This window comes from Saccopteryx bilineata, chromosome 7 (assembly GCF_036850765.1).
Source record: "Saccopteryx bilineata isolate mSacBil1 chromosome 7, mSacBil1_pri_phased_curated, whole genome shotgun sequence".
Lineage (NCBI taxonomy): Eukaryota > Metazoa > Chordata > Mammalia > Chiroptera > Emballonuridae > Saccopteryx > Saccopteryx bilineata.
The window spans coordinates 71,672,759-71,700,299 of NC_089496.1; the positions used below are offsets into that span (position 1 = coordinate 71,672,759).

The 27,541-nt window shown below is 47.5% G+C and overlaps 2 protein-coding genes across 3 annotated transcripts in view; one reads left to right on the forward strand and one right to left on the reverse strand.

Annotated features, from left to right (window-relative positions):
* Window positions 1-1,445: 1,445 nt before the first annotated feature.
* On the reverse strand, window positions 1,446-6,392 carry ISL2 (ISL LIM homeobox 2). 2 transcript variants are annotated; one of them, XM_066239187.1, is made up of 6 exons: window positions 6,231-6,392; window positions 5,273-5,462; window positions 4,899-5,158; window positions 3,158-3,441; window positions 2,484-2,651; window positions 1,446-2,042 (listed from the first exon to the last, which is right to left on the reverse strand). In XM_066239187.1, exons 1-6 carry the CDS (start codon window positions 6,286-6,288, stop codon window positions 1,995-1,997), a joined length of 1,008 nt encoding a protein of 335 aa, XP_066095284.1. In that variant the 5' UTR covers window positions 6,289-6,392; the 3' UTR covers window positions 1,446-1,994. The 2 variants fall into 2 exon arrangements, with proteins under 2 accessions (XP_066095284.1, XP_066095283.1); XM_066239186.1 differs by having other exon boundaries at window positions 1,446-2,111.
* A 12,050-nt stretch (window positions 6,393-18,442) lies between these two features.
* Window positions 18,443-27,541, forward strand: part of ETFA (electron transfer flavoprotein subunit alpha) — a 92,183-nt gene continuing 83,084 nt past the window's right edge. Inside the window, exon 1 of the mRNA XM_066238616.1 lies at window positions 18,443-18,600. Within this exon, the coding sequence (XP_066094713.1) occupies window positions 18,562-18,600 (39 nt within the window). The 5' untranslated portion in view covers window positions 18,443-18,561. The remainder of the gene's footprint in view (window positions 18,601-27,541) is intronic.

Below are 27,541 nucleotides of genomic sequence, written 5' to 3' on the forward strand. Positions count from 1 at the left end.
CAAAGAATCTAGCCTTGATTATTAAAACCGTTTCTGGGTCCTTCAGAGGTAAAGCTGGTCCTCATTAACCCTACATATCTCTCCCTTAATCTGTAAATTTGCAGCACCGTTTCCTAAATCCCAAGAAGGGGGGTATTCTTTAATTTTTGTGCTAGCATCACCTTGACATTCAGGAAGAAAAATGGAAATGTGGTTTCATTTCCACAACTCCCATTTTCTTTCAACAATTACCAGCCAGTTTCCAGCCTTCCTTCTCTAATGGGGACAGCAGGGGTGATGGAATCCTTCTACCAGCTCTACTGGAAAACCTACAGTGGCCTCTAGCCCATGACTTTTAATAGAAGACACCTACTCCTCTCTCCCGCGACTACATATGGTCCCTCAGACACATTTTTAGTCAGCAGACTCTACCTGATCTAAGAAAGCAACTATCGCCTACTCAGGGCATTACCGTCTTTCAAAACAAATCCTGGGGAAAGAAGGATATACTTGTGGGTTATTTAACTTGAGGAAACGGAAACCCAATGCCAGAGGTTCTTCAAGAGTAGTGGGTTGGCTGGCAGCCCCGTGTCCACCAGTGAGGTTGCCAAAGGGTTAAATATTTGAAGGGTAAAACCTGAGCCTGCGTTTTGTGTGCTTGCCCGGGGCTGCTGGAGATTCGGTATCTCTCGGTTATTTCCTGCGACCTCTAAAGCCAGTTTTCAAGAAAACAAGTGGCAGGGTTTGAAATGTCACACCGAGTGACCTGGGCCATCCCCGCCCCTGCATTCGGGTCTGGAAAGAAAATAAACCAAGGACACGCCAGACTGGTTCTGGTGGACTCGCGGCGGGGCCCTGTGGCTCCCGTGCTGTATCGCTTGCAGGTGATGCCGGCGCAGATAAGGGGCCGCCGCGCGCCTGTCCTCCGTCTAGACGGGAATTAATAGCCGGCGAGACCCCCGGGCAGCGCCCAGGACGCCCCGCGCGCCCAGCCCGAGGGGCCCCAAACCAGCGACGGGAGGGCCCGTGGCACCAGCCAACGAGGGGCTACGGGAACTCCTGTGGCCCTCGTGAGCATGACCTCAGGCCCGAGTCCGCCCCACGGAGGCCACCCGAGAGTCGAAGCTTCCCGCCCAAACGGGGTCGCCCCGCCCGTCGCGCGCGCCCGGGCGATCAGCGCCTGGGAAAGGGACCCGCCGCAGCAGGGGGCGCGCCGCGTCCGGGTCAGCCTCGAGCTCTCGCCTCCGGGGACCGCGCGGAGCACTCGAGCGCGGCCTTGCGCCCCGCCCGGCGTCCAATCTCCGCGGGGCCCGGCTACGCGCGGCGTCCAATCCCCTCCGGGCCCGCCCCCCGCGCGGCGCCCAATCCCCGCCGGCCCGGCCTCGCGTGGACACGCGGGGCGGTGGCACACGAAGCACGGGCGTGAGGACTGCGCAAGGCCCTGACCCCACGCGGCGCCGGCAGAACACAGGAATAGTATCGCATCCGACTACTATTATTTTTTTTATTAAGATGAAAATATTCGTCCCACTATGAATTCGCTGTCCTTACAATAAATAACAATAACTTACGTTCTGTTCGGCAAAGGCTCACACGCTCTGTCCTCCGTCGACTGATAATTTAAACATTTTCAAGGTAAGTCTCATTTCTACTTTTTCCGGCAATCATGCGCTTTGGGGGATTGAGGTCTGTTCCTCTCGGTTGTCCCGTCCTCTCCCCGCTGGAGTCGCAGAGCCGCGATGGCGCGGACTCAGGGAGAGGAGAGGGCAGGGCTAATGCTAGTAAATCCCAAATTTTGGTTTTGAGAAAATACAAGTCCTCGGAGCAGGGCTCTCCAGCCAGGTGAAAGCAGGTGCGTTCTGGCGCTCGTGGCCGTCCTGACGCTTCTCTCTCTCCTCTCTCTTTAAATAACAATAATAACAATTACAAAGGCGAGAGCTTTCACAGCAGGCAAGGCCTGAGCACGGGCGAGTCTCATGCAGGGAGCATGCGCGGTCCACGGGCTGGGGGTCCCCTCACGTCTCCACCGGGCTCGGCACCATGCTGTTGGGCGTGTCGGGAAGCTGCGAGGACAGGGAGGTCACGTCGCTGCCGGAAGAGTTGCCCAGGGAACCAGACTCAGAGAAGGAGACCTGGAGGCACCAGGTAAGAGCGGTGAAGACGCGCCCGGGCGAGGGCTCCGAGTCGGATGCCCCCTGGGGACGCGCGGCTAGCTGGGAACAAGCCTTTCGGAGACGTCGGCTAGGTCCCCAAGCCCACGCAGGGGATTAGCGCGGGGGCGCGGGCTGGTTAATCCCTCGATTTCTCCTGCCAGCGCGTTAATCCAGGGAGACCTGGCTTAGAGCGAATTATGGGCTAGGGTGTGGTTGCAGCCCACCCCCCACCGACCACCTGATTGCCTGCCGCTGTCTCAGCCGGTCACCCACGGGAAGCCTCCCTCCCCTGGCTAAATCGTTAAATCCCAGCCGGAGTCCTGAGGTCGCGCGGGCAGGCTAGGGCCTCACCAGCTGCTGGAAGGCAGGTTGGTCCAAGTCACTCTGCAGCGCGAACTCGCTGAGCGTTTTCCACGGTGGCTGGTACGTCTGCACCTCGACCGCGCTGCCTTGCACGGTGCTCTCGTGGCGGATGGGGCTGCCCGCCACCAGGGGCGTCCCAGTCAGTCCCTGGAGGCTCTTCGGGACAAGCAGAAGTAGGGGCGCGCTCGAGTTAGGCCTTTAGTTTCCCGCTGCCTCTGAGACTGGGGCTGGGGGCACTGGTGCATGATTTACGGTCTGACATGCTTTGTGGGGTGGCGTGCGCTCGACCGCACCCGTGTGAGCCCTCCTTCCCCAGCAAATCTGCCATCACCGGCCGGCTTCAGAGCTGGGAGCCACAGAGCACTGCGTCCCGGAGAGCGAGGCCTGCGTCCCAGTCCTCGCCAGGTACGCGGAACACGACTGGCCGGACTTGGGCTCCAGCATCCCCAGCTCATTAGGGCCGCTGGGGCAAGGAGACCCGAGCTCAGATACAATAATTACGGAACCCTGAACCCCACGGAAAGCCTTGCTGTGAAGGCACAAGCACAGGCCATCTGGAGAGTCCCGTTACCCCCTTTTCCCCAGAACCCACCCAGAAAAGGGTACACAGATGCGGGGTGCGAACCCGAGCCCCACCCGCTGCTCTGGCTACGGTCCCTCACCGTCTTGTCGTTATGTTGCTGCTGCTGCAGCTGCTTCATGAGAATGGATTTCTTCTTGTCCTTGCAACGCTTGTTCTGGAACCAGACGCGGATGACCCGCGGGCTCAGGCCGGTCATCTCAACCAGCTGCTCCTTCATGAGTGCGTCGGGCCGTGGGTTGGCGGCGTAGCAGGTCCGCAGGGTGTGCAGTTGCTTCTCGTTGAGCACGGTCCGCACGCGGGTCGTCTTCTCCGCCTGCTTGTGCACGTGCGGACGCAGCGCGGACTGCCTGCCGGACCCGGGCTCTGCGTGGACCCGGCGCGCGGTGAGTGAGAGGCTGGGTCTGCCCCGCACACGCCCGCCCCGCTCCTGCCCGATTCCTGCCTCGCCGAACCCTCCGCCTGACTTTGTTTCTCTTTTATTCGTTGATTTCATTGTAGCTTTCGCCTCCCCTCTCCGTCTGTTTGCCCCACTGGGAGGGTAGTGCGCTTTGTTGTCCCTTCCCGAGTCCCGGCCCCGCCGTGTGCAGCGACCTACCCGGATCGCGGGAGTGGCCGCCCCCGGCTGAACGTCCTGCATTTACTGGACCCCCAGGTGCGCGCGACTGGGGACGGGGGACGGGGATCGCCCTCCGGAAGAAGCTTGGGTTTCGGAGAAAGAGGATGGAGGCGCCCAGAGCTCTGGAGGGGGAAGGAAGGGGGGCCTCGTAGACCCCCAGCGCTGCGCTGCTCGATTTGGGGAGCTTGTCTCCCGCATCCTGGGGCCCTCGAGAGGCCTGCCCTTCGTTAGGGGCCACTCGACTAGGCAGTCGACACCCGGCCTAGGCTCGGCTCCTTTCTCAAGGCTCCAGGGTGCCCGGGCCAGCTGATGCCAGCATCACCCTCGCCCTGCCTTGGGTTCTTTCCACCCGGGTCAATAGGCCCCGATTCCCGCGGCCCGAGACAAAAAGAGGAGGGGTGGAGAGATCCGAGCCCGCGGTACACCGGCACCAGCTTCATCCTGTTTCACACTCCGTCGGCACTGGGTCTGCACACCCACGAGTTTCTGACGCACTGATTCAATGTATACTCCCCACCAGGGATTTCTGGATAAATATTTACAAAAACAGCCCATCCAGCCCGATTTCCTCGTTCTATAGGGGAGGAAACGAAGGGCCCGATAGGGGAAGAGAACTGCCAGACCACGCAGCACCCGCAGACGCAGCCCAGACCAGGGAGTGGTGCTTTCGTTCTGAGGCCGCCGGTCTAACTGCCCACTCAGCCCCATCCGGGCCCACAGCATGCCCTGCGGGGGTGTTTTCCGGGATCCCTGAGTCCACTGTACTCCCCTCACTAAGCACTTGGCTAAGTTGTTTATCAAACTGGGCCTCAAAACACAAACACAGACACTCGCTCTTCCTTGGGTGGTTGGTCTTCAGAGCCGCCTGGCCGGCTGAGCCCAGGCCCATGATCATCCTTACACCCCTAGGCCGTCATTACTGCAGAGTTCCTGTTGTCATTACAGCTCCTGCTTTAGCACCGTGTCCCACGTGTCCTGATCAGAGAGGACACAATTCTCCACAATCTCCCCTCCCCCCTGCATGCACATACTCACACATTCCTCCCCGCTCACGGAAACCCACAGACGGTTTTCTCCGCACAAACACCCAGCCATGTTCCTAGCACGCAATTTTGCAGCCACACAGAAACACACAGGGACAACTTTCCGTTCCAGCGCCAGCAGCCCTGCACACCATCCTTGCACAGATGGATGCGCTGCTCACCTGGCAGATGCAGGCCACGTGCGGGGAGAGGGCCGGGGCTCCGCGGGCTGCCGGCCCCCGTGCGCTCGAGCAGGAGGCCGTGGTCGGCGCGGCAGAGCAGCTCGTGCTCCCGCAGTGAGAACTCGTCGCCCGGCAGCAGCTGGCGGCTGCACACGGAGCAGCGGAAGCACTCGATGTGGTACACGCTGTCCCGCGCCCGCATCACCAGGTCGCTGCTGCTGAAGCCCACCTGGCACTTGGCGCACTTGATGCCGAACAGCCTGCGGGCGCGGGGTGGGCGGTTAGCACGGGGCGAGAGCAGTGCTCGCTCGCTCGGTTGGGGACAGCCACCTCCAAGGGCCGTCCCCGGCCTCCCGGGGTCCCCGCAGCCTCACCTGACGTAGTCCCGCTTGCAATAGGTTTTCCCGTCTCTCACGAAGCACGTGCACGTCTCGTCCAGGTACTGGCTGCACTCGGCACACTTGAGGCAAGCGGCGTGCCACTCGAGGTCCGGGGACACCCGCAGGATGAACTGGTCGTGGATCTGGCTCCCGCAGCCCACGCACGTAGCCGTGCCTGGCTTCTCTGCGGGGAAGGGCGCAAGTCAGGCCCGGCTACGGATCGCGTCGGCCGCCCAGGCCCTCCCAGCCCGCTCGCTGTCGGGCAAGAATTGGTGCCCACAAGGAAAAGGAAGCGGACTTTCTAAAAAGATCCAGACAACTGAAAACGAAAAAACAAAAACTGAATTTTTAAAGACGTTTTCTCTCCTTCCTCCCGAAAATAATTTAATAACATTCATTTCGACACAGTTGTGTTTATCGAGTTGTGTTGTAGCTAAAAGCTAATGTCGAAGGTGAGAAGAAAGTAAACAGGCTCTGTGGACCCACTGCGTCCACACTGAGTGGGACGCCGGCCTCCCTCCCACGGCGGTGCCCGCCAGCCCCAACCGCACATCGGCTTCAGCGCAGGCTCCTCACATCCTCGCTGACATTTCTTGGTTTAAATGCACCAAGTTGGAGTAGTCCTTATTTGAAAGAACCAAAAGACCAGCGAGCAAATCTGAGCCCCACACCCCTAAATCACACCTAATTGCCTTAGCGCAAAAACAGAAGCAGATTTCACAGCCTGAGGCCAGCCTCACAGGCTTGAGAAAGAGGATTTAATTATGAATTAAAACAGCAGGATTCCAACGGATAAGTCATCCTGCAGGAAAAAGGCATTCGTTTCGCTTTTTGTCGCCTAGTGTCCTGTCAAATAGAAGACACTTGTAGAATCCGGTCAACATTCTCCTGCCGCAGAAATATCGCGCATTAAGCACAAACACACCCACATCCACGCCCAGAGAAGACTTACTCTTGGAAGAATCCCCCATAGCACCCAGGAAAGGATAATGAAAAATAATATCCACCATGCAGACAGAGGCGTGCGCCAAATGTGCGCCGGGCGGAGGACAAGGGTCGTGCGCCCCGCCGCCTCTTTGCTAACTAACTCAGGCCCCGTGGACTTGCAGGACCGACCGCACCGGCCCGCACGCAGCATGACGTCAGCACGCAGTCGCCAGGCCGGGCAGGGGCGGGACCTGCGGCGTCACCGGCCTCCCTAGTACTGTACCGGGGTGCGGGGGAGGTGATGGGTACCCGCGGCGGGTGGGCGGGCGTGCTGGGTGGGAGTGACGCGGGATTGGCTGCAAGGAAAGGGGCGACCCTGATTGGCCCGAGTGAACAATGGAGCGCAGCCCCCTCCCCGAAATCTGCGGGTAGCCTCCGGGGCTGTGGCTGGGTGTCCCGGCTGGATTCCGAGTCACCGCGCATCTGCCTCGCGGCTTCCACTGGTCTGCGCTGCCTGCTGAACTTTCGGGGCAGCCTGTCAGGCGCGCCCGAGCGCGAAGAGGAATACCTGGATAGTGGAGGGGGCCTCTTTAATAGATAAAAAAATTTAAAATCCACTCTTTTGGGACCGGAGCTGGGGAAAGGGTGGTCTGTTTAGACAGACCATCACCATCCAGCCAGTTACCTTTTTCCTTTTGTGCCCCTTTGTTCTCAGGGCACAGACGAAAGGGGGGGGGGGATTAGGGACCGTACAAATGAAAGAGAGAAAGAGGTTAGGAAGCGAGCACTGGGTTTGGGTAAACTCTTCTCAGAATTCCCCACCCGCCCAGGGAAAATTTATCCAAGTCAGAGCATTGAGTAAGGAGCGCCGGCGCGCAGAATCGGGAGACGCTCCTTGATCCTGATTCGAGCCTTGACGTGCATTTGGGGTAGGAGTGGGGGTGGTGGTATTTTGACACTGATTCCTCCCATACTTACCCCCGCCCTCTATAGCACAGCTTCTTCTAGAAGCAATGCTGGGGTAGAATTAACGATTTTTAAAACTCTTCTGTTTTCATTTCACAAACCAACTTCAAAGCAGATAATCAAGAAACAATTGTGGTGCGTGGGGTAATTTACTGACTGTGCCACGGATTGTCCGTCCTTAGAAAATCAGCGACTTTGTTGCACAGTTCAGGCATTTCTTTCTTTCAAAGAAATCTCTGTGGGTTTTTTTTTTTTTTAAAGAGTTTGGAGTCTAGCCCATGGATTATAAATGCAGGGAGCACGGTGAGCGCCTGGAGATGAACCGTCTCCACCGGATCCCTGACCCAGCCCAGGACTCCGCAGGCCCCTCGGCCCTTCTGTAAACACCTAAGGCTAGTTGGCCTCAAGCTCTCGGGTGCGTGCATTGGCAGCAAACAAGCGCGCAGGGAGAGGCCCTGCGGAGAGCTGGCTTCAGTGCGCACAAAATCTCTGTTCTGTGATGACCCGCGGCGCAGTCGATGACCGCTCTTTGCCCAGCACTGTGCCCGGCGCTTCACACCGACACTGCCTTTGGAACGTCTAGTCTCGCGCGTCCGGTTCTTACGCACAGCGTCCCAACTCTGCGCCAACAGGCCATTTATTGCGTCTTTAGCCACTAGCGGTCATCTTGAATATGTTGGAGCGGGCTCAGGGTAAAGAGAATGCTGCGTTTGAATGGATGTGTTATGTAAAAAGCTAAAACAAACCCCCCCCCCCCCCAATATGTTGAGCAAGCGCTGGGCATCTGTGTGGGTGTCTGCGCCAGGCCACTGTGACCTCAGGCATCTTAATTTACTTCTCTGTTCCTTAGGGTCCTCATCTGTAAAATGGGGGCTTAAAATAATAGCTACCTCTATTATTGTGAGAATTAAACTAGCCTGATCAGGCGATGGCGCAGTGGATAGAGCCTCGGACTGGGACGCAGAGGACCCAGGTTTGAAACCCGAGGTCTCTGGCTTGAGCGCAAGCTCATCTGGTTTGAGCAAGGTTCATCAGCTTGAGCCCAAGGTCGCTGGCTTGAGCAAGGGGTCACTCTGCTGTTGCCCCCCCCCCCCAGTCAAGGCACATATGAGAAAGCAATGAACAACTAAAGTGCGGCAATGAAGAATTGATGCTTCTCAGCCTGACCTGTGGTGGCGCAGTGGATAAAGCGTCGACCTGGAAATGCTGAGGTCGCCGTTTCGAAACCCTGGGCTTGCCTGGTCAAGGCACATATGGGAATTGATGCTTCCAGCTCCTGCTCCCTTCTCTCTCTCTGTCTCTCTCCTCTCTGTCTCTCTCTCTCTCTCTCTCTCTGTCTCTCCCTCTCCTCTCTAAAATGAATAAATAAAAATTTTTAAAAAAATTAAAAAAAATAATTGATGTTTCTCATCTCTCTCCCTTCCTATCTGTCCCTCTTTCTGTCTCAAAAATTTTTTTATTAAACTATTCTCTGCACAAGGCTAAGCATAGTACCTGGCACACAGTAAGTGTGCAATCTGTGTTAACTGAGATAACTATCATTATGACTGTATCTTCATGTTGGGAGCCTGTGTGTGTGTGCGCATGTGTGCACGTATTGTGCCTTGCCTTTTCTGTGTGGTGCCTGCGTGTGCCAGGCCCCAAGCAGCTCCTACAGATCCACACATGCACACATACACATACACACACAAGTGCATCTTCCTGTTCTTACCCACCTGGGAGACCACCTACATGGGGGATGCTTTGTGTCCTATTTTTCATATGTGGAGAGAAACACTAGGCCTAACCTGGTTCCTCAGCATCCTCATCATAATGTTTGACGTGCTGGACTCTGATGGCACCACCTTCATGGTGCTGGACTCTAACGGCACCACCAACATGGCTGTCCTTATGCTCAACAACTGTTAAAATTATCCTATTTCTCAGATGAGGAAACTGAGGCTTGGCAAGCTTAAATAGTCAGTCATAGGTTACATAGCTGGTGGAGACAGGATTTGAAACACACTCTGCCTCCACCATCTTGCCTCTGGAACACTCAGAGGGGATGCCACAGGCACAACACGCACCCCGCACCAAGGAACCTGTTGTATCAGTCCTCACCACAAGTATCAGAAAAGAAATGGAGGTCCAGTGACCTGTTCCCTAGCATGTAAGTAACAGAGATGGAGTTGGAAGCAGGTCCCTGGGCCCAGACCAGGGCTCTTCCTGCTGGAGTCTTTGGGGTTGGAAGGACCAGGCCTCTCTTCTGGCCCTTGCCTCCATCCTCCTCCCATCTTGCACCCATAGGCCTCCACTCTTCTCCAAAGGCAGTTGGAGGTATTGTATTGAAAAGGCCATAAATGGCCTGGGCATTCACATTGTCACCTGCCACAGGCTTCTGAAAGCTGGATGGGGGGGGGGGGGTGGCACCATGTTTCAGAGAAAGCAGCTGGGGCCTGGGAAGAGAAAGAAACTTGGTAAGTCAGAGTCAGCCTCTAGGCCTCCTGATATCTAAGCCCCTGTCATCCAAGGTGCTCTTAGCTGTCTCCCACCCAAACCCCTTTCAGCAAACAGATACTCAGTGCACTCCTGGGCCCCTCTCCCTCCTTTCTGGGCCCCAGCATGCACTAAGCACTTGCTGCAGGCTGGGCCCTGGGCTAAGCCATCACAGACAGTCTCATTTAAAGCACAGGCTGCAGGCCCATGAAGTTGGCCTTGCCCCTGATCATCCCAGAAATAAATAAACCAAGTACCTTGATGAGTTAATACAACTACTAAGAGATGGGACTGAGACTTATACCCACTAGTCCTTGAGACTAGTTATGAAATTATGCTACTTGAGTCTCTACAGATGGGAATGGCTTTGCTCTCTCATTTGTTTGTCACTTTGTTTATAGTGCACATGTGTCAAAGTCATTCCATATTAAGAAACCCACCATCTACAGCACTCTTGTTCTTGGGGGATCAATTGGGTCATTATACAAGGGTGACAAAATGAACTTCTCCCTCCCCCGTTTTAACATATGGGAGCCTTTGTTTCTTTTCAAATCCTAAACTGGAAGGAGCTGCCAGGATAGCCCACCAGGCCTGGATCTTGGGAGGGGCGGAGCCATGGGAAGGAGCTTTGCCTGGTGGCTTCTGGGAAACTTTTCATTTTTCTTATCTTTCCAGAAGGCGGAACTCCGGCGGTTTGCCTGGCCTGGGAGTGGTTCTGAGTGGTCTGGCAGCTCCTCTATCTGCACAGATGTGTAGATGTGTTATGGGTTTAGATTTTGCAGACTTTGGGGCCAGTTACCTCCCCTTTATTAATCTTAGATGCTTGCCTTTCTCATACTAAAACAAATGGAAAATGCTTTATCATATATCAAACATGAAGGTGCCTCTTCATAAAGTTATTGTCATAATCTTTTAAAAGTTTAGAAGGATGGTTTTTATTCCTTTCAACATATATTCATAAGAAGCTAAATATGTGTTTTTTCTTCATAACAAGGACCAACAGACTTGTGTCCTATTTTGTCTATTTGTCACCTTGAAATAAATTGGAATTACAAATGACTGCAAATGCTTGGCTTCAGTCAAAGCCCATCAAGCAACAATTTTTCAAAAGAACCTACAAAGGATCCTCTTTCATTAGAAAACATCTTCTGGAGGCTAGAGCTACCAGCAGATTCCAAAAATAGATAATAAATAAGATAATAGAATCTGGGTTGTCAGTTCTTGTCCAGCGGGATTATCTGATGTCTAATCATGCACAGATTGTGATCAATGTGATTGCAGAGGGGGCCTTAATCTGATTCAGGAGGGAATCCAGTCAGATTTTCATCTGCTCTGAATGTGTAATTGGTTTGGAGACAGCAGAAAAGCAGCTTGTACCAGATTTTGCCGCATCACCGTGATGAGGTCTATTTTGATCAGCTTGAGTTATGGACAATATAAATTATTTATAGCCACTTTAGACATGCCTTACACTTGTAAAGACCTTCAGAACAATATAATAAGACTTCTCTTGCTGTTGTAGGACTCTCACATAGCTGAATCCTGGTGCCCACAGCTGTAAAAAGCAAGGAAGAGAAGAGATTAAAGGCTGGTTGATTCATCTAGTACTGGCTGAACATTACGAGGGGTGAGAGGTTGAGCTAGGCTGGTGGACGAGGCTGCCTGATGCTTATGGAACGGTCCTGGCCCTGAGCGTTTCGCTATAGATGGGCCCAGACTCAGGAAAGATCAGCAACCACAGAAGGCAGTATGTGGCAGGTCTCAGACAGCCGAGCATAGAAGAGTATTCGTCAAATAATAGACAGGGTTCCATTTAACCAAGCAGCCTATATGAAATAACTTCATTTTTGTTTAAAACTTAAATGATAAACTAAAAAAAGTGGAAGAGAAGGCCACCTCTCAGACTAAACTTATTTTCTCTGAGAAGTAGGACTGTAGCAGTTTTCCATTCTTTGCAAGTTTTTAAATTTACCAATTGTTGTGACTCTGTACTATGACTTTAGGGGGGAAAATATTCAAATGGATATTTTTAAAAGAAAGGTCAACTGAACCCTGAATAACTAGGGACCACCTCAATAGTGTGGTGGGGATTGAACTAGTCTTGTCTGATAGTGGTCATCAGACTTGTGGAATTCAGTAATCAAGACAAAAACAAAGACAAAAAAAAAAACACAAAACAGGTCATGACATGGGACTGCCACTATTTCATGATGCCAAGTGAGACATGAAAAAACAAACAAAAAACCTACTATCTGTTATCATCATTTCATATAAGAGGAAACATACTATCACCAAGAAACGAAAACTCAGTTTCAGAATTTAAGAGTCCTTTCTAGTAGGCTTGCTGAAAAAAATTATAATATCACTGATTTTTAATGTCATATATCAACTGATTTTTCTCAGTTGGCTGCAAAAATTCCAAAAAACATCTTGGGCTGAAGATTGGGATCCACTGGGTAGAGGCTTGGCAATGAGGAGCAGGCACTGAGCATTAGGCACCAGGCAGCAAAGCAGGTAAGCACGATTGAGCCCGAAGGGTGGGTATCATGGAAAGTGTCTGCTTGGCCCCAATGCTCTCAACATAGTTTCATGGTGTGTTTTTTTTGTGTGTGGGGTTTTTTTTTTTTTGCATTTTTCTGAAGCTGGAAACAGAGAGGCAGTCAGACAGACTCCCGCATGCGCCCGACTGGGATCTACCCAGCACGCCCACCAGGGGGCGTCGCTCTGCTGCGACCAGAGCCACTCTAGCGCCTGGGGCAGAGGCCATGGAGCCATCCCCAGCGACCAGGCCATCTTTGCTCCAATGGAGCCTTGGCTGCGGGAGGGGAAGAGAGAGACAGAGAGGAAGGAGGGGGTGGGGGTGGAGAAGCAGATGGGCGCCTCTCCTGTGTGCCCTGGCCGGGAATCGAACCCAGGACTTCCACACGCCAGGCCAACGCTCTACCACTGAGCCAACCGGCCAGGGCCATGGTGTGTTTTTTTAAGGTGCAGACACTTGGGGACCAAGTGATGATTTAGTTCTTAAGGACTCCTGCATGGACATCACCTTAAGAGGAGACATGTATGTGCCCAGTAAGACAAACATCATCCCTGCCTTTTCTCATAGAGAAGCAGACTCTGGGACAAGTCTCTTTCATTAAATTTGTGAGACCAGAGACAGTATCAGTATCCACTCAACCAAGAGCTTGCAAATCACAGTCTTTGGTGTCCTGTAAAGGCTGATCAAGGGCAGTAGAGGGAAGGATAGCTATCCAGTGGGACCTCAGTCAGTGCCTCTTGGGCACCTGCATCAGTGAAAGTCCTAGTGTCCATTTCTGTTCGTGGGTATTTGCGAAGATAGGCATGTTTTATTAAGCTCAGAATAGGACTTCAATATTTATGTGTAAATCTCCACCATTTTAGCATTATGAAGGCTAGTGAGATCCAATGGCTAATTTGATAATGTAGGCAAGTTCCTTTGCCATTAATCCCATGAATCATACATGTCTCCTCTAAGAGCCTGAAATATAAATATTTTAACACAAGTAAAGTATTAGGAGACTAAAATGTCACTAATTGGGACAAACCAGGAGAAGGTCAGAGTGCATTCTAGAAGATGTCAAACTCAAAGTCACCTTACATATTGTACGTACATTTTATTAAACATCAACAAAATCAACAGTGGATGAGTCATTGCCAATAGAGGTCCCACCTTAGTTGCTTTTATAAAGAGATAAGGAGCGGAGAACTTTTTTTTTTTTTTACTTTTATTAATTTTTAGAGAGGAGAGAGAATGAGGGGGGGGGGAGGAGCAGGAAGCATCAACTCCCTTATGTGCCTTGACCAGGCATGCCCAGGGTTTTGAACTGGCAACTTCAGCATTCCAGGTTGACGCTTTATCCACTGCGCCACCACAGGTCAGGCTAGGAGCAGAGGACTTTCGAATCTTATTTGTGTGCCTATAGATGCAACCAGGGTCTGAAAGAATAGTTTTGGGAAATAATCACCTTTGCATGACTGCAGATACTATTAATTTGCTTCGTACATTTTTTTTCACAGACAGTTACTTTAGATCCTCAATGTAAATTCTCAGTCTCTAATTAAAAATTGCAAAGAATGCTCCAACTTGTAATTGTCACATTTTGGGAGGGTTAATCTACTTTCCCAAGTGGGAATCCCTTGGATTGTGTTCATACCTCTGATTAGCAGGGTCTCCTTTTACAAAGTATTTTTTGTTTGTTTGTTTTCTCATGGGGAGAAAAACATTTTTTAAAGTGAAAAATTTTTTTAGTTTTATTTTTCAATTTCAGTTTACGTTCAAAATTATTGTGTATTCCAGGTGTATAGTATGATGGTTAAACAATCATATACTTTACAAAGTGTTCCCTCCTGGTATTTTCAGTGTCCACCTGGCACCATACATAGTTATTACAATATTATTGACTACATTTCCTGTGCTGTACTTTACATCCAAGGACTATTTTGTTACTACCAATTAGTACTTATTAATCTCTTCACCTTTTTCACCCAGCTCCCCAACCCCTTCCCCTTTATTGACCATCTGTATGTCCTTTTTAGAAATGTCTAAACAGGTCCTAGGCCCCCCTTTTAAAAAGATTTTATTTATTGATTTTTGGAGTGGGGGTAGGGGGAGAAACAGGAAGCAGCTACTTGTAGTAGTTAGTTGCTTCCTGTATGTGCCTTGACCAGGCAATGCTAGGGATTTGAACTGGCAACTTCAGTGTTCCAGGATGATGCTTTATCCACTGTACCACCACAGGTCAGGCCCAGGCTTTTTAAATTGAATTCTTTGTTGTTTGGTGTTGAGTTGTATGAAGTTTTTTTATATATACTGTACACATATAAATTTTGGGTATTAACCCCCTATTGGATGTACCATTGGTAAATATCTTCTTCCATTCAGTAGGTTGTCTTCATTTTGTTGATGGTTTCCTTGCTGTGCAAAAAAATTTTTAGTTTGATATAGTCCCATTTTTAAATTTTTTTATTTGCCTAAGGAGATATGTCAAAAAAATTACTAAGAGAGATGCCAAAGGTTTTACTGCATATGGAAACCATATTTTTATTTATTTATTTATTTTTTAACAGAGACAGAGAGTCAGAATGAGGGATAGACAGGGACAGACAGACAGGAACGGAGAGATGAGAAGCATCAATCATTAGTTTTTCGTTGTGTATTGCAACACCTTAGTTGTTCATTGATTGCATTCTCATATGTGCCTTGACCATGGGCCTTCAGCAGACCAAGCAACCCTTTGCTGGAGCCAGCGACCTTGGGTCCAAGCTGGTGAGCTTTTTGCTTAAGCCAGATGAGCCCGCGCTCAAGCTGGTGACCTTGGGGTCTCGAACCTGGGTCCTTCCGCATCCCAGTCCGACGCTCTATCCACTGCGCCACCACCTGGTCAGGTTGGAAACCATATTTTTGAACAGTACTATGGGTTTCTAGAATGGAAGCCTGTGAGGGCAAGGACTGTGTATATTTTATACTTCCTGGGCCTAGAGGACAACCTACACATAATATGTGCTCAATAAGTGGCTGTGGAATTACTAGTGTCCATGTGTCCCTGCTGGGTGCTTTATATATAGATGGCTGCTAGCCTTCAAGATGGCCTTGAATTTTTCTTGCCTTCTGTTATTTTCACCCTGTGTCATCCTCTCCCATATTGTATCAGCAGTAAGAGTCACCATAGAATATAGCAGTTGTGATGGTATGTGCCACTGAGTTTGGGATATAGAAGGCTGTAGCTTTTGTTTCTCTCTGGTCATGTCATATGGGAGAAGCCATATGGATTAGGTCTCTGTGGCCAGGAACTGAAGTCTCCTGCCAACAGCCATGGGTGAAGTTGGAAACTACCCCTCAATCCCACTCAAGTCTCCAGAGACTGCAGCTCTGGCCAATAGTTTGTAACTCAGAGAGACTCTGAGCCAGAACCACCCAGCTAAGCCATCCCTTGATTCTTACCTCTCAGAAACTGTATCAGATAATAAATATTGTCTAAAGCTGCTAAATTTGGGAGATAATTTGTTACACAGCAATAGATAACTAATAAAACATATACTCTCTCACATTTGTCACCAAATCTATAATGAAGACGAAGAGGATGACTAAAATTAAGGAATTTCTCCAAAACATCTTGACTAAAAGAAAAAATTTGAAATAAACCCAGCTCAGACACCTGCCATCTCAGAATAAAAACATTACATTTCTCTTGCTCAAATAATCTTACCCTTAAAGTTTGTCACTCTGTTATCATTTGGGATTTCAACATCTGGTAATAACAAGAGCAGAGGTTATTAAAAATATACGAAGGGAAACTGTTTGCATAACCTATAAATGTTCGAGGTTTTACGGTTATGATTTTCAAACAGAAATGACAACACATGGGAAGGAACAGATAAGTTGAAAGGAGAATCTGAAAGTAGCACTATTAAAATCATCTGTAGGTATTTTTAGCACAAAGAAGTCCTGTTGGCAGACATTGCTAAGAACGTTGGTCCATTTTCATGTACTCTATTTAGAAAGGCAGGATGTTGTTGCAGAATAATTTCTTCTTGAGAACACAGAGGAGGCTTGAGAATATGAAGCAGGTTTAAGACTACAGGGGGTCCTCCGGTTACGATAGTTTCAACATACGACGTTTTGAGTTTACAATGCTCACTACCACAAAAACATGAAAACATTGAGACGTGAGTGTTTTGATTTTCACCGTTAGCATCGTACTTACAGATTATGTGGCGAACTAGTTCCAGACTAGCCTGGAACAATTCTTTAAGAAGGTAGAGAGGCCTGCAGCAGATCCTGTACTGTCTCCATCAGCTGCTTCTTGAGATGAAACACTTGTAGTACAGGTAGAATCATCTCCAGCATTTCTTGCATGTTCCTTAGGCAATCCTGATTCACCTGACCCAGTATCTCCAGCACCTTCTGCAGGTTCTCCTGCCTCTCCAACTTCCTCCTCCCAATAGGTCACTCTCTCCCACCTTGCAATGCCCTTCCAGTGTGCAAGCCAACCACAGGAATAAAGGTAAGAATTCTTTTTTACACTAATTTTTTCTCATTTTTACTGTTACTACAGTACAGTGTACTGTATATTTATGTCCTTTTCCTTTTTCTCTTAGTTGTTTTTTTATGTTCTTGATTATAATTTTACAACTGTTTTAGGTAGGATAGGTAAGTGACAGGTGAGGGTGTATTTTGACTTACACCAAAATTTGGGTTACATCACTGTGGTAGGAACAGAACTGTGTCATAATTCAAGGACCCTTTATATAGGCCCATTTCTATGTGGCCCATGTTAAAGCAGAGGAGGAGACCATCAAGAAGCAGTACCTTGAAGTCCAATCTTCATCAGCTTTCAAATTATAAGTGAAAAAGTGGGTCTGCTGTGTGAACACAGCTTCAAGACAAATCTCTGGGCCTTTGGTCTAAGCAGACTGTTGATCCCCAAAATCCTTACACAGACATTTTTGAGCAGCTCTAGAAAGTGGTGTATTTGAGCTGTATCGATGGATAACAGGGAGAACTGAAGGTTGTTGAGCATATTAAAGCAAGGTGTAAAGCCCAGTTCTTATTCATGGAATCCTGAAACATGGGTGGGTTGAGGTTGGTGTGTGAGATGTATTACAAGACCTTTGTGATTATTAACAGTAAATTACTGGCTTTTCCAAATGATGTGTTGAAAAAAAAATAAAGAGGACTTACACTGTGGACTTGTGGATTTGAGGTGTTCAGGGACATCCTGAAGAGATGATGGGGAGGCAGATGGTTTTTTGGACCCAAAAGTCAGTTGAGATTTGGCCTGGAAGGCAGGGGTTGGTGGGACTGCTCTGGGATAGTAGTGGCAGAGGTGGATTTAAGAGCGGGTGCATGGGGCACGCGCCCTGGGCCTCGACTTCTGAAGGGCCCTGCAAAGCCCCAACTTTACACTTTTTTCTAATGACACCAAGTTTGGTTTCATATGTGCAATTTTAACAGTAATAGTACATAATATATTTTATTTACTTAAAAATATGGTTAACATGTATTTTTATTTTTCCTCTTTTTTTTTAAGGGGCCCAATATTTTCTTCTGCGCGGCCTCAAGTGACCTTAATCCACCTCTGAGTAGTGGGGTCAGAAGAGGGCTAGGGTGGGGCCCCAAGTTACACCCTGATTCAAGGCCTTTCCCAGTCTGTTCTTCCAGCGGCATCGCCAGCCCTGTCTTCAGCCTTTCTGCCTCCTTCTGCCGTCAGGGGACTCCTGCTCCTTGTCCTTGTAGCTTCCTGTCAGGATCCTTCCCTGTTTGGGCCCACAAGGTTCCTTGTCCTGGAAACCTCAGATATCATCCATTCTGCAAATCTCTCCTCTCCTAGTAGTAATATGACTGTTAGTATGTCTTTTCCAGTCTGGTGAGGACATTATTTATTTTTTTTTTTAGATTGAATTTCTTGGGGTTACATTGGTTAGAAAATTATATAGGTTTCAAATGTACACTTATATTATACATCGTCTGTGTATTGTATTGTGTGTTCGCCACCTAAAGGGCAACATCTTTTGCATCCTTTTCTTACACTCCCAGGAACTGGAAAATGTGTTTAACACATCACAGGTGTAGCGCTGCAACGAGAGAGGTGGACACCAGCCGCCCAGGAGCCAGGGGAGTGACGTCATCAGCGCAAAGGCAGTCCTGGAGACTTGGAGAACAGCCTCACCTTTGCCCCACTCCTAGGCCCCGCCCCTAACTTTCCGCCATCCCTATTGGCTGTGAATTCGCCCAATGGACAGGCATGAACCGCGAGCTCTTGCTCCTCGCCGGTGGGTCCGCTCTCGTTCACGCATCTCGCGAGCTTTGCTGTGAGTGGCTGAGGCGGCGCAGCCAGGTCCGCGTCCCGTGGTTGTGATTTGGAAGGTGTCTGAAGCGATCCGTAACCGAGACCATGTTCCGAGTGGCGACAACTAGGCAGCTTCGGCGGGCGGTGAGACCCGGCGCAGAGGGGAGGGCCGGGTCCGGTGACGGTCCCTTAAGCTGCCGTCCGTGTGACGGTGTCGGCGAAGGTCACAGGCTCCCACAGACCTGACTGGCCCTCTCCCAGGCAGGCCTCGCGCGGCCTGGCCTCGGGCCTGCAATTCTGAGGCTGCCCTAGGCTGCGTTCTGCGGCCTGCGCGGGGCCGGGGTCAGAGGCCGCTGGCGGGGTCAGGGGGCGGGGTGACCCCGCGCCTCCGCCCCAGTCGGTCCTGGGCGCCCCAGGTTTCCGCAGGTGGCGGGCGTGCGGGTGACCGCGTCGCGGCGTCGCGGGGGGAGGGTATTGTCTCTGTTGGGATGCTCTCTTGGAAAGAGTTTAAAACCGGAATTCGGCCTGGACCCCGACGTTTCTGGAAGAATTCAACATTTCACTGGGCGCGTTGTTGCGGCTCGAATCCAGCCACAGGTGTGGGGCGAAGGGACAGGTGGTTCTGGAAACTTGCTCGGCTCTGGCTGACCGGCTTTGCAACCTTTTTGTGCTTCTGTTAGTGACGAATCGTGAAATATGTTTTTGTCCTACTGCTGGGGACTAATAGCATTGGACATTGACCAACTAACCAAGTCAAGGAACAATTTATATTGTGGTTTCTGTAGTTTTTCTAATTTACAATTAGGTTAAGTGAGAAATGAGATTGCTAAATTTGGGTCAGAAACTTTCCTGACGTATTTAACTTTATTTACAAGCACATGCATATTTTCCATCCACTTTGGGATTTTCACGCAGAGTCTATATTATATATATAGCTGGCAGTCCTAGACCTCTGTAGGGTCCTTTCTTGTGTATTCCTTGTTCCAAACCTCCCCTCCACCCCCACATACAATACTTCAAACCTCCTTACTTCAGATTGGTTTTCATTCTTTTCCCCCAGGAGATTTTTTTCCCCCTCAAAGGATCTAACAAGTTAAAGTCGTGTATTTGGGACAATTCCAGGTATCAGAGCCAGACTTGGGGGGGAAAAATAAAAGGCAATAATTGGAAGGTAGTTTTATGGACAGGTTAGAATTCTGGCACAAGTGAAATAAATAATTGTGGTGAGGAGAATTTAGGACTCATTTTGTATTGTAGATCTAACATTGTTGGTCATGTTAACTTTCCAATATATACATATATATATTTGTTGTCTTCTGCCAGACTTTTATATGCTTTAAAAATTTTTTATTTTTTCAATTCCTGTTTGCACATAATATTATTTTATATTAGTTTTAGGTGTGTGGTGATGTTAATTTGAATTGACTGAAGGGTTGTTCACCAGGTTACTTGTGATTTTTTAACTCATTTGTGGGGAGATACATTGAGACAATGCAGCTCTCCTGTTTCTCATCAGACTTTTGATCCATTAGTTTTAACATCTGTTGATGATTGTTGCCTTAGTAATGATTACTAGGATGTAAAATGGTGATTTTTTTCTAATTCCACAATTCCCTCTACATTTATTAGCTTTCTGTTATAAGGAAGAACATTTCCTTTTTGCTTGGTTATGTATTTACTTATTTAGTAGCTTATAATTCATTATTACTCTTACATTATTTGATGCTCAAGTTGTCCCGTAGTTCTAAAGTGGAATCCCTTCACTCTTTCTCCTGTTTAATTTCATGATGTATTAAAGTCAAAATAGCTTAACTAAAATCCCCAGTCTTTTTTTTTTTTTTTTCATTTTTCTGAAGCTGGAAACAGGGAGAGACAGTCAGACAGACTCCCGCATGCGCCCGACCGGGATCCACCCAGCCCGCCCACCAGGGGCGGTGCTCTGCCCCCCAGGGGGCGATGCTCTGCCCATCCTGGGCGTCGCCATATTGCGACCAGAGCCACTCTAGCGCCTGAGGCAGAGGCCACAGAGCCATGCCCAGCGCCCGGGCCATCTCTGCTCCAATGGAGCCTTGGCTGCGGGAGGGGAAGAGAGAGACAGAGAGGAAAGCGCGGCGGGGGGGTGGAGAAGCAAATGGGCGCTTCTCCTGTGTGCCCTGGCCGGGAATCGAACCCAGGTCCTCCGCACGCTAGGCCGACGCTCTACCGCTGAGCCAACCGGCCCGGGCAAATCCCCAGTCTTGAAGTTTAACATACACTTAAAAATGGTTAAGATAGTAATATTTTAAACCATAGTTGGGGGTGGGGAGGGAGGGACATCTTAAACTGTTAGAATGTACCAAATGTCTTGCATTTGGTATCTCAGTTTATTTCCGGTTTTGACTTAATTGTGTTCTTGAGCCAAGTCCTTCATCTTTGGGGGGCTCTTCAATGTCATCTGTTAGTGAGGGTGATATTTTACATCTACAGGAAAGAGCTAGAGAACACACTGAAAACATTTTATATGGAGAATGAGGCAACACTTTTCAAGGTCGTTCGCGTGTTCCTGTTACTGTGTTCATTGCCAAATAGAAAGACATGTCATACATCAGAAGCTATGAAACTGTTATGAAGGAACATGATATTTTTCAGAGTTCATGGTTTAGTGTTGATGAATGATATTGAACTCTGTAAGTTTGCATGCAAATTTTAATTTCTTTTGAAAGAAGAAAGAGCCAATTTTGATGGAGTTCTAAAAGATTTATTGCATAAGATGAATTCCATAAAATTATGCTGCCTACCAATGTATCTACTAAGGGTCTTCTCTGTTTTTAAATGAAGTAAATTAACTGTTTTTAATATTATAATCAATGTCATGATATTTCTACTCATGATTAAAAGTTAATCATATTCTTACATATTTTATTACTAAAGAGATTAAAGGAGGTTATTTAGTTTAAGTACAGAAATGTAAAACACATTACAAAATGTAAAAATAGGGATAGGTGACTTTAATTATATACAGTATTCATCTTTTTCAGTAGGACTTGCAAAGATTTTATAGCTATTTGTGCTTTAAAATTTATTTATTTATTTTTGTATTTTTTCTGAAGCTGGAAATGGGGAGAGGCGGTCAGACAGACTCCCGCATGCGCCCGACTGGGATCCACCTCGCACGCCCACCAGGGGCGACGCTCTGACCAGGGGGGCGATGCTCTGCCCCTCCGGGGCGTCGCTCTGTTGCGACCAGAGCCACTCTAGCGCCTGGGGCAGAGGCCAAGGAGCCATCCCCAGTGCCTGGGCCATCTTTGCTCCAATGGAGCCTCGGCTGCAGGAGGGGAAGAGAGAGAGAGGAAGGAGAGGGGGAGGGGTGGAGAAGCAGATGGGCGCTTCTCCTGTGTGCCCTGGCCAGGAATCGAACCCGGGACTTCTGCACGCCAGGCCGACGCTCTACCACTGAGCCAACCGGCCAGGGCCACTTTAAAATTTTTGAGTGCAGAAGCAAAAAGACCCTCACACCCATTCCCTCCTTACCCTTACCCCACTTAGTTTTTTTTAACCCTTTGAATAGTACGAACGTTCATGTACATCCTTGTGCCTCCTGACCATTCAGAGTACGATCGTACAAAAAATTTTATTTTAAAAATGTGTAAGGCAACATTAAAAAAAAGACAAATATATGTTCTTGTTTCCATAAATTGCTTATCAAACATGATTTTAAGTTAATAAAACTAACAAACTAATTTCATTTTTTGAAATAAAACTCACTCCCAGGGGTTAGCGAACATGAAAAAAAATTCACTGCTCAAAGGTTTAAAGATGGTGGGGACATATATTAAAAATTATTCTTACTACTTCAGGTGTGGAATGTGTAAAGATCAAGTAGGGAATTAGATTCCAGCTTTTTTTTTGGCGGGGGGCTGTCTTACTTTATACAATTGAAGTCTCAGCAGGAACTCCTGAGCAATAAATCTCCTTAGTTGCTCCTAAAATAATTAAAAGCAGTGTCAAAAACTGTTAATGTTGATAAGAGGACAAAAATATGTTCACTGGACTTAACTATAACATGATTGTTGGTGATTTTTGAAGAAGAGGTTGGGTTCAGTGTTGTAGAAGTGAAAATCAGTGTGCTGTGACTGAGGTGAAAAAGAGGTGAGGCAGTAGAGTTGGTGCATATTTATATTATTTTCAAGAAGTTTGGCTCTGAAAGAGTGCAAAGTGGACAATAATACCCTCTTTTAACTCGGCCCTCAAGAAGTATGCTACAGGCAAACCTCAGAGGAACTGTAGGTTCTGTTCCAGAGTTCCACAGTAAAGCCAGTTGTAACGTTTTTGCTGGTGGAGAGTCTTGCCTTCAGTATATAAAAATATGCATCCTCAGTTGAAGTGCAGCAAAGTGAGGTATGTCTATCTCAAAAGGCTGATCACCTTAAATTAAGGGTATATGAAAGAACAAAGACTTGGCAACACTTTACTTTTTGGAACTTAGTCTAGTCAGTAGTCTAGATAAGTTCTCTAAAAGCATGGTGGGGATTGGGTAGCTACTTTAGTGATTTGACAAGTCTGTGCACTGTTTTTGGCAGGTACACATAATGCTTAGAAAGCTACCATTGAGATAAAGCAGAAATTTTTTTGGTTGGATATCAGGAAGGGGAAGCAGGTCCTTTCTGATAGCTTCAGTTTTCATTGTGAAGTTGGAAGTGAGGCTCTTTTCTGAGAGTAGGGAGCAGACTGTTTTGGCAGTTTGAGAGACATCAGAAGAGGATGTTTGAAATAGTGGCTGTGGAGGGTGAGAGTGCCAGCAAGTAGTAACAGTACAGCCAGGTAGTTTTGAAAGCCCAGAAAAGGTCGAGGACCAAGAATTGCAGTGACAGTCTGTATTAATTAATCTTGCCTGACCAGTGGTGGCACAGCAGATAGAGCACTGATCTGGGACACGGAAGTCCAGGTTTGAAACCTAGAGGTCACCTGCATGAGCATGGGCTCACCAGCTTGAGCGTGGGATCATCGACATGATCCCATGGCCACTGGCTTGAGCCCCGGGTTGCTGGCTTGAGCAAGTGGTCACTAGTTTGGCTGGAGCCCCCTAGTCAAGGCACATATGAGAAGCAATCAATGAACAACTAAAGTAACGCAACTACGAGTTGATGCTTCTGATCTCTCTCACAAAATTAAAAAAAAACTGATTTTAGTAACTGTCTTTTACTGATTTTTTATTGAATTTATTGGGGTGACATTGGTTAATAAAGTTATATAGGCTTCAGTGTTACACTTCTACAGTACGTCATCTGTATAGTATGTTGTATTGTATGTTCACTACCCCAAGTCGTCTTCCATCATCATCCCTTCTTGACTCTCTTCCACTTCCTCCATTCTTCTTTCCTCTTGCAATCACCATACTGTTCTCTGTGTCTATGCATTTTTTCTTTGCTTAATCCCTTCATCTTTTTCACCCAGCCCTCAAAACCCCATGCCCCGAACCTCCATCCCCTTACACAGCTGTCCTCCGATCTATGAGTCCGTTTCTCTTTTATTTTGTTCATTAGATTCCATATCTAAATAAAATAGCAATTTTTTGAAGAGATTGGGAGTGCTGTCAGGGTAGTTACCTTAAGTATTTCAGGAATTATCTTGAAATGTTTAAGAATTTGGCTCCTTTTCTCCATTCAAAAAGAAGACCCTGACTGGTGCATAAGGTAAAAAAACAAAAGACTTAATTTAAAAAAATTTTTTAGGGCTCTGTTAGGTTGGCTCAGTGGTAGAGCGTTGGCCTGGTGTGTAGGAGTCCCGGATTCGATTCCCAGCCAGGGCACACAGAAGAAGCGCCCATCTGCTTCTCCACCCCTCCCCCTCTCTTTCCTCTCTGCCTCTCTCTTCCTCTCCCGCAGCCGAGGCTCCATTGGAGCAAAGTTTGCCCAGGCGCTGAGGATGGCTCTGTGGCCTCTGCCTCGGGTGCTAGAATGGCTCTGGTCGCAACAGAGTGACACCCCTGGTGGGCATGCTAGGTATATCCCGGTGGGGCACATGCGGGAGTCTGTCTGACTGCCTCCCTGTTTCCAACTTCAGGAAAATACAAAAACAAAACAAAAAAAGTTTTTAGTAGCCCTGGATAGATGGCTCAGTTGGTTAGAGCATCATCCTGACATGCCAGGGTTGCAGGTTCAATCTCTGGTCAGGACTCATACAGGAATCAATCAGTGAATGCATAAATAAGTGGAACAACAAATCGATGTTTCTCTCTCTCAAAAAATTAAATAAAACCGTTTCAGTAATGGACCTGTACTTTTTAAATCTATACTGTTCTACTTAAAGTAGGATTTCAGGGTTATTGAACGTTTTGAGTTGGAAAAAAAGGCCTCTGATGTCTTTCCTCCTTTTGGACCAGTGCTTTTTTTTTTTTTTTTTTAAGCAGGAGAATATTTGCTAAGTGAAATCTTGCAGGAATGACTATATCTAAAACAGCTAAAAATGATGGTGCTTTGATGTGAGTGGTAGTTAAAAACCCAAATCCTGGGATCCAACAACCTGAACTTTTTAACTTGGCTTTGCTTCCTAGCTATGTAGGCACCAAGTTTCAATTTCCTCATCAGGGTAATAATAATACCTACATCATAGCATTTTCATGAGTTTTAAGTAAGATTTTATATACACACACACACACACACATACATATGTACATACATACTTGTTCCCCTGGAAATTCTAAAAAGCTCAAGGTTTCCCTTAGGAGAACTAGCTAAATAATCTGTTGCTAGAACTATAACACTGGGGAAAAAAATTTTTGTTGCATCCACAAAAACACTTGTTCTTACCTAATTCGAGTGTGCTGATCTCAAATCTGACAGTAGTTTTTCTCTGCAAGCTACAGTTTTTGCAATTCAAGATTTTAGGTTTTGATCTTATTGTAAAATTTTCAACATTTAGTTTAACATAATGAAGTAGAATGTCTTCTTGGGCATCATTTTTGTGAAATTATAGTAATTTATATAATGCAGTAAATACACCAATACACTAAAATATATGATTGCATCAGAATTTGTCTACAATTTTGAAATAGAACATATTAAAACACTTATTTTAATCATAAAATTTGCACAAAACTTATTTAAATTCTATTTAGGCAAAAATTTGCATTTGTAGCTCTTGCATTTGTGTACTTGTTGAGGACAATCTCATTTGATGCTCCAGCAGTAGTCTGCTCATCACTAACAGCTCCAAGATTTTCAGAAAACTTATCAAGGTGACTGTTCGGAAAGTGAATCTTAACGCCCATGTTACATCCAGTGTCGCGGAAAGCCAACAGCATCCTTTGAACCAGAAGTTCATAGTTTTCTGCTTTTTCGTTGCCAAGGAAGTTCTTTGTAACTGCCACAAAAGACTGCCATGCTGCTTTCTCCTCCTTATTCATCTTCCTGGCAAATTCTGTCACATATGAGGGTTTGAATTTGAGGTCCATCGAATAAACCTGCTTTTATCTTCTCGAAAGACAAGGCAGGAAAAGCAGAAATAATATGTTGAAAGCATTCATTTTCTCTATTCAGAGCCTGAACAAACTGCTTCATTAAGCCAAGTTTGATGTGAAGTGGGGGAAAAATGATCCTGTCTCGATTAACTACAGGTTCATTCACAATATTTTGCATCCCTACTTCTAGAGCTTCACGTTTCGGCCACTCCTTCTGTGTCCAGTGTTTCTCCAGAGCTCGGCTGTCCCACAAACACAGAAAGCAAGGATTCTTCGTGAAACCTCTCTGTTGTTCTAGCAGGAAATTTACCATTTTAAGATCCACACAAATGATCCAGTTATGCTCCTCATACTTCAGAAAGTCGAGGACAATTTTTATGTCATTCTTACTAAGTCATTCAATTCGGGTTGGCTAAACTGCTGAGGGGTTAATGACTGCTTGGCATCAGAAGAAGACCCTTCAAATTCCACAACCATTTCCTCATGCATCTTATCAAAATACACTTGATCACCATGTTCACTTTCTTCATCCTTAGAAGAAATAAAGCCATTGAAAACTGGAACCGGAAGTGTCTCAGAGTGTGGGATAGGTCGTATTGCTGAAGGAATATTAGGATATGCATGCGATCATATGCTGTTTTTTCTTGCCAATGCCCTTTGTATGGATCAGACAGAAATAATAGTCACTGCTGTGGTCCTTAGGTTCATGCCAAACCATGGGAATACCAAAGGCATTCCTTTGCGTTTCCTTTTGTCCAGTCATGAAGCATTTCCTCACAATTATGACACACAATATGAGGAGCCCAATTCTTGTCTTTTTTTAAATTAAATTTAATTTTTTTATTATTATTTTTTACAAGGACAGAGAGTCAGAGAGAGGGATACAGGGATAGACAGATAGGAACAGAGAGAGATGAGAAGCATCAATCATCAGTTTTTCATTGCGAGACCTTAATTGTTCATTGTTTGCTTTCTCATATATGCCTTGACCGCGGGCCTTAAGCAGACTGAGTAACCCCTTGCTCGAGCCAGCGACCTTGGGTCCAAGCTGGTGAGCTTTTGCTCAATCCAGATGAGCCCGCGCTCAAGCTAGCAACCTTGGGTTCTCCTCAAACCTGGTTCCTCTGCATCCCAGTCCAACGCTCTATCCACTGCGCCACCACCTGGTCAGGCCTAATTCTTATCTTGATCACCAAGGCGTACTTGAAAATAGGCAATATATACATGTGTCACCAATGATGAAATATTACGTCTTTGATGTTGAAGTGTGTAACAGCCACATATAGTATAACATAAGGTGTCAGGACTATTCTTACATTTACGGCTACTTGAAGAAGCCATGATTCAATCTTAAAGTAAGAGGGTGTTTTTATCAGATAATAATTTTTTACATTTAAAAACAAGTACAACCTGACCAGGTGGTGGTGCAGTGGATAGAGTGTTGGACTGGGGTGCAGAGGACCCAGGTTCGAGACCCCGAGGTCGCTAGCTTGAGCGCAGGCTCATCTGGTTTGAGCAAAAGCTCACCAGCTTGGACCCAAGGTCGCTGGCTCGAGCAAGGGGTTACTTGGTCTGCAGAAGGCCCGCGGTCAAGGCACATATGAGAAAGCAATCAATGAACAACTAAGGTCTCGCAATAACAAACTG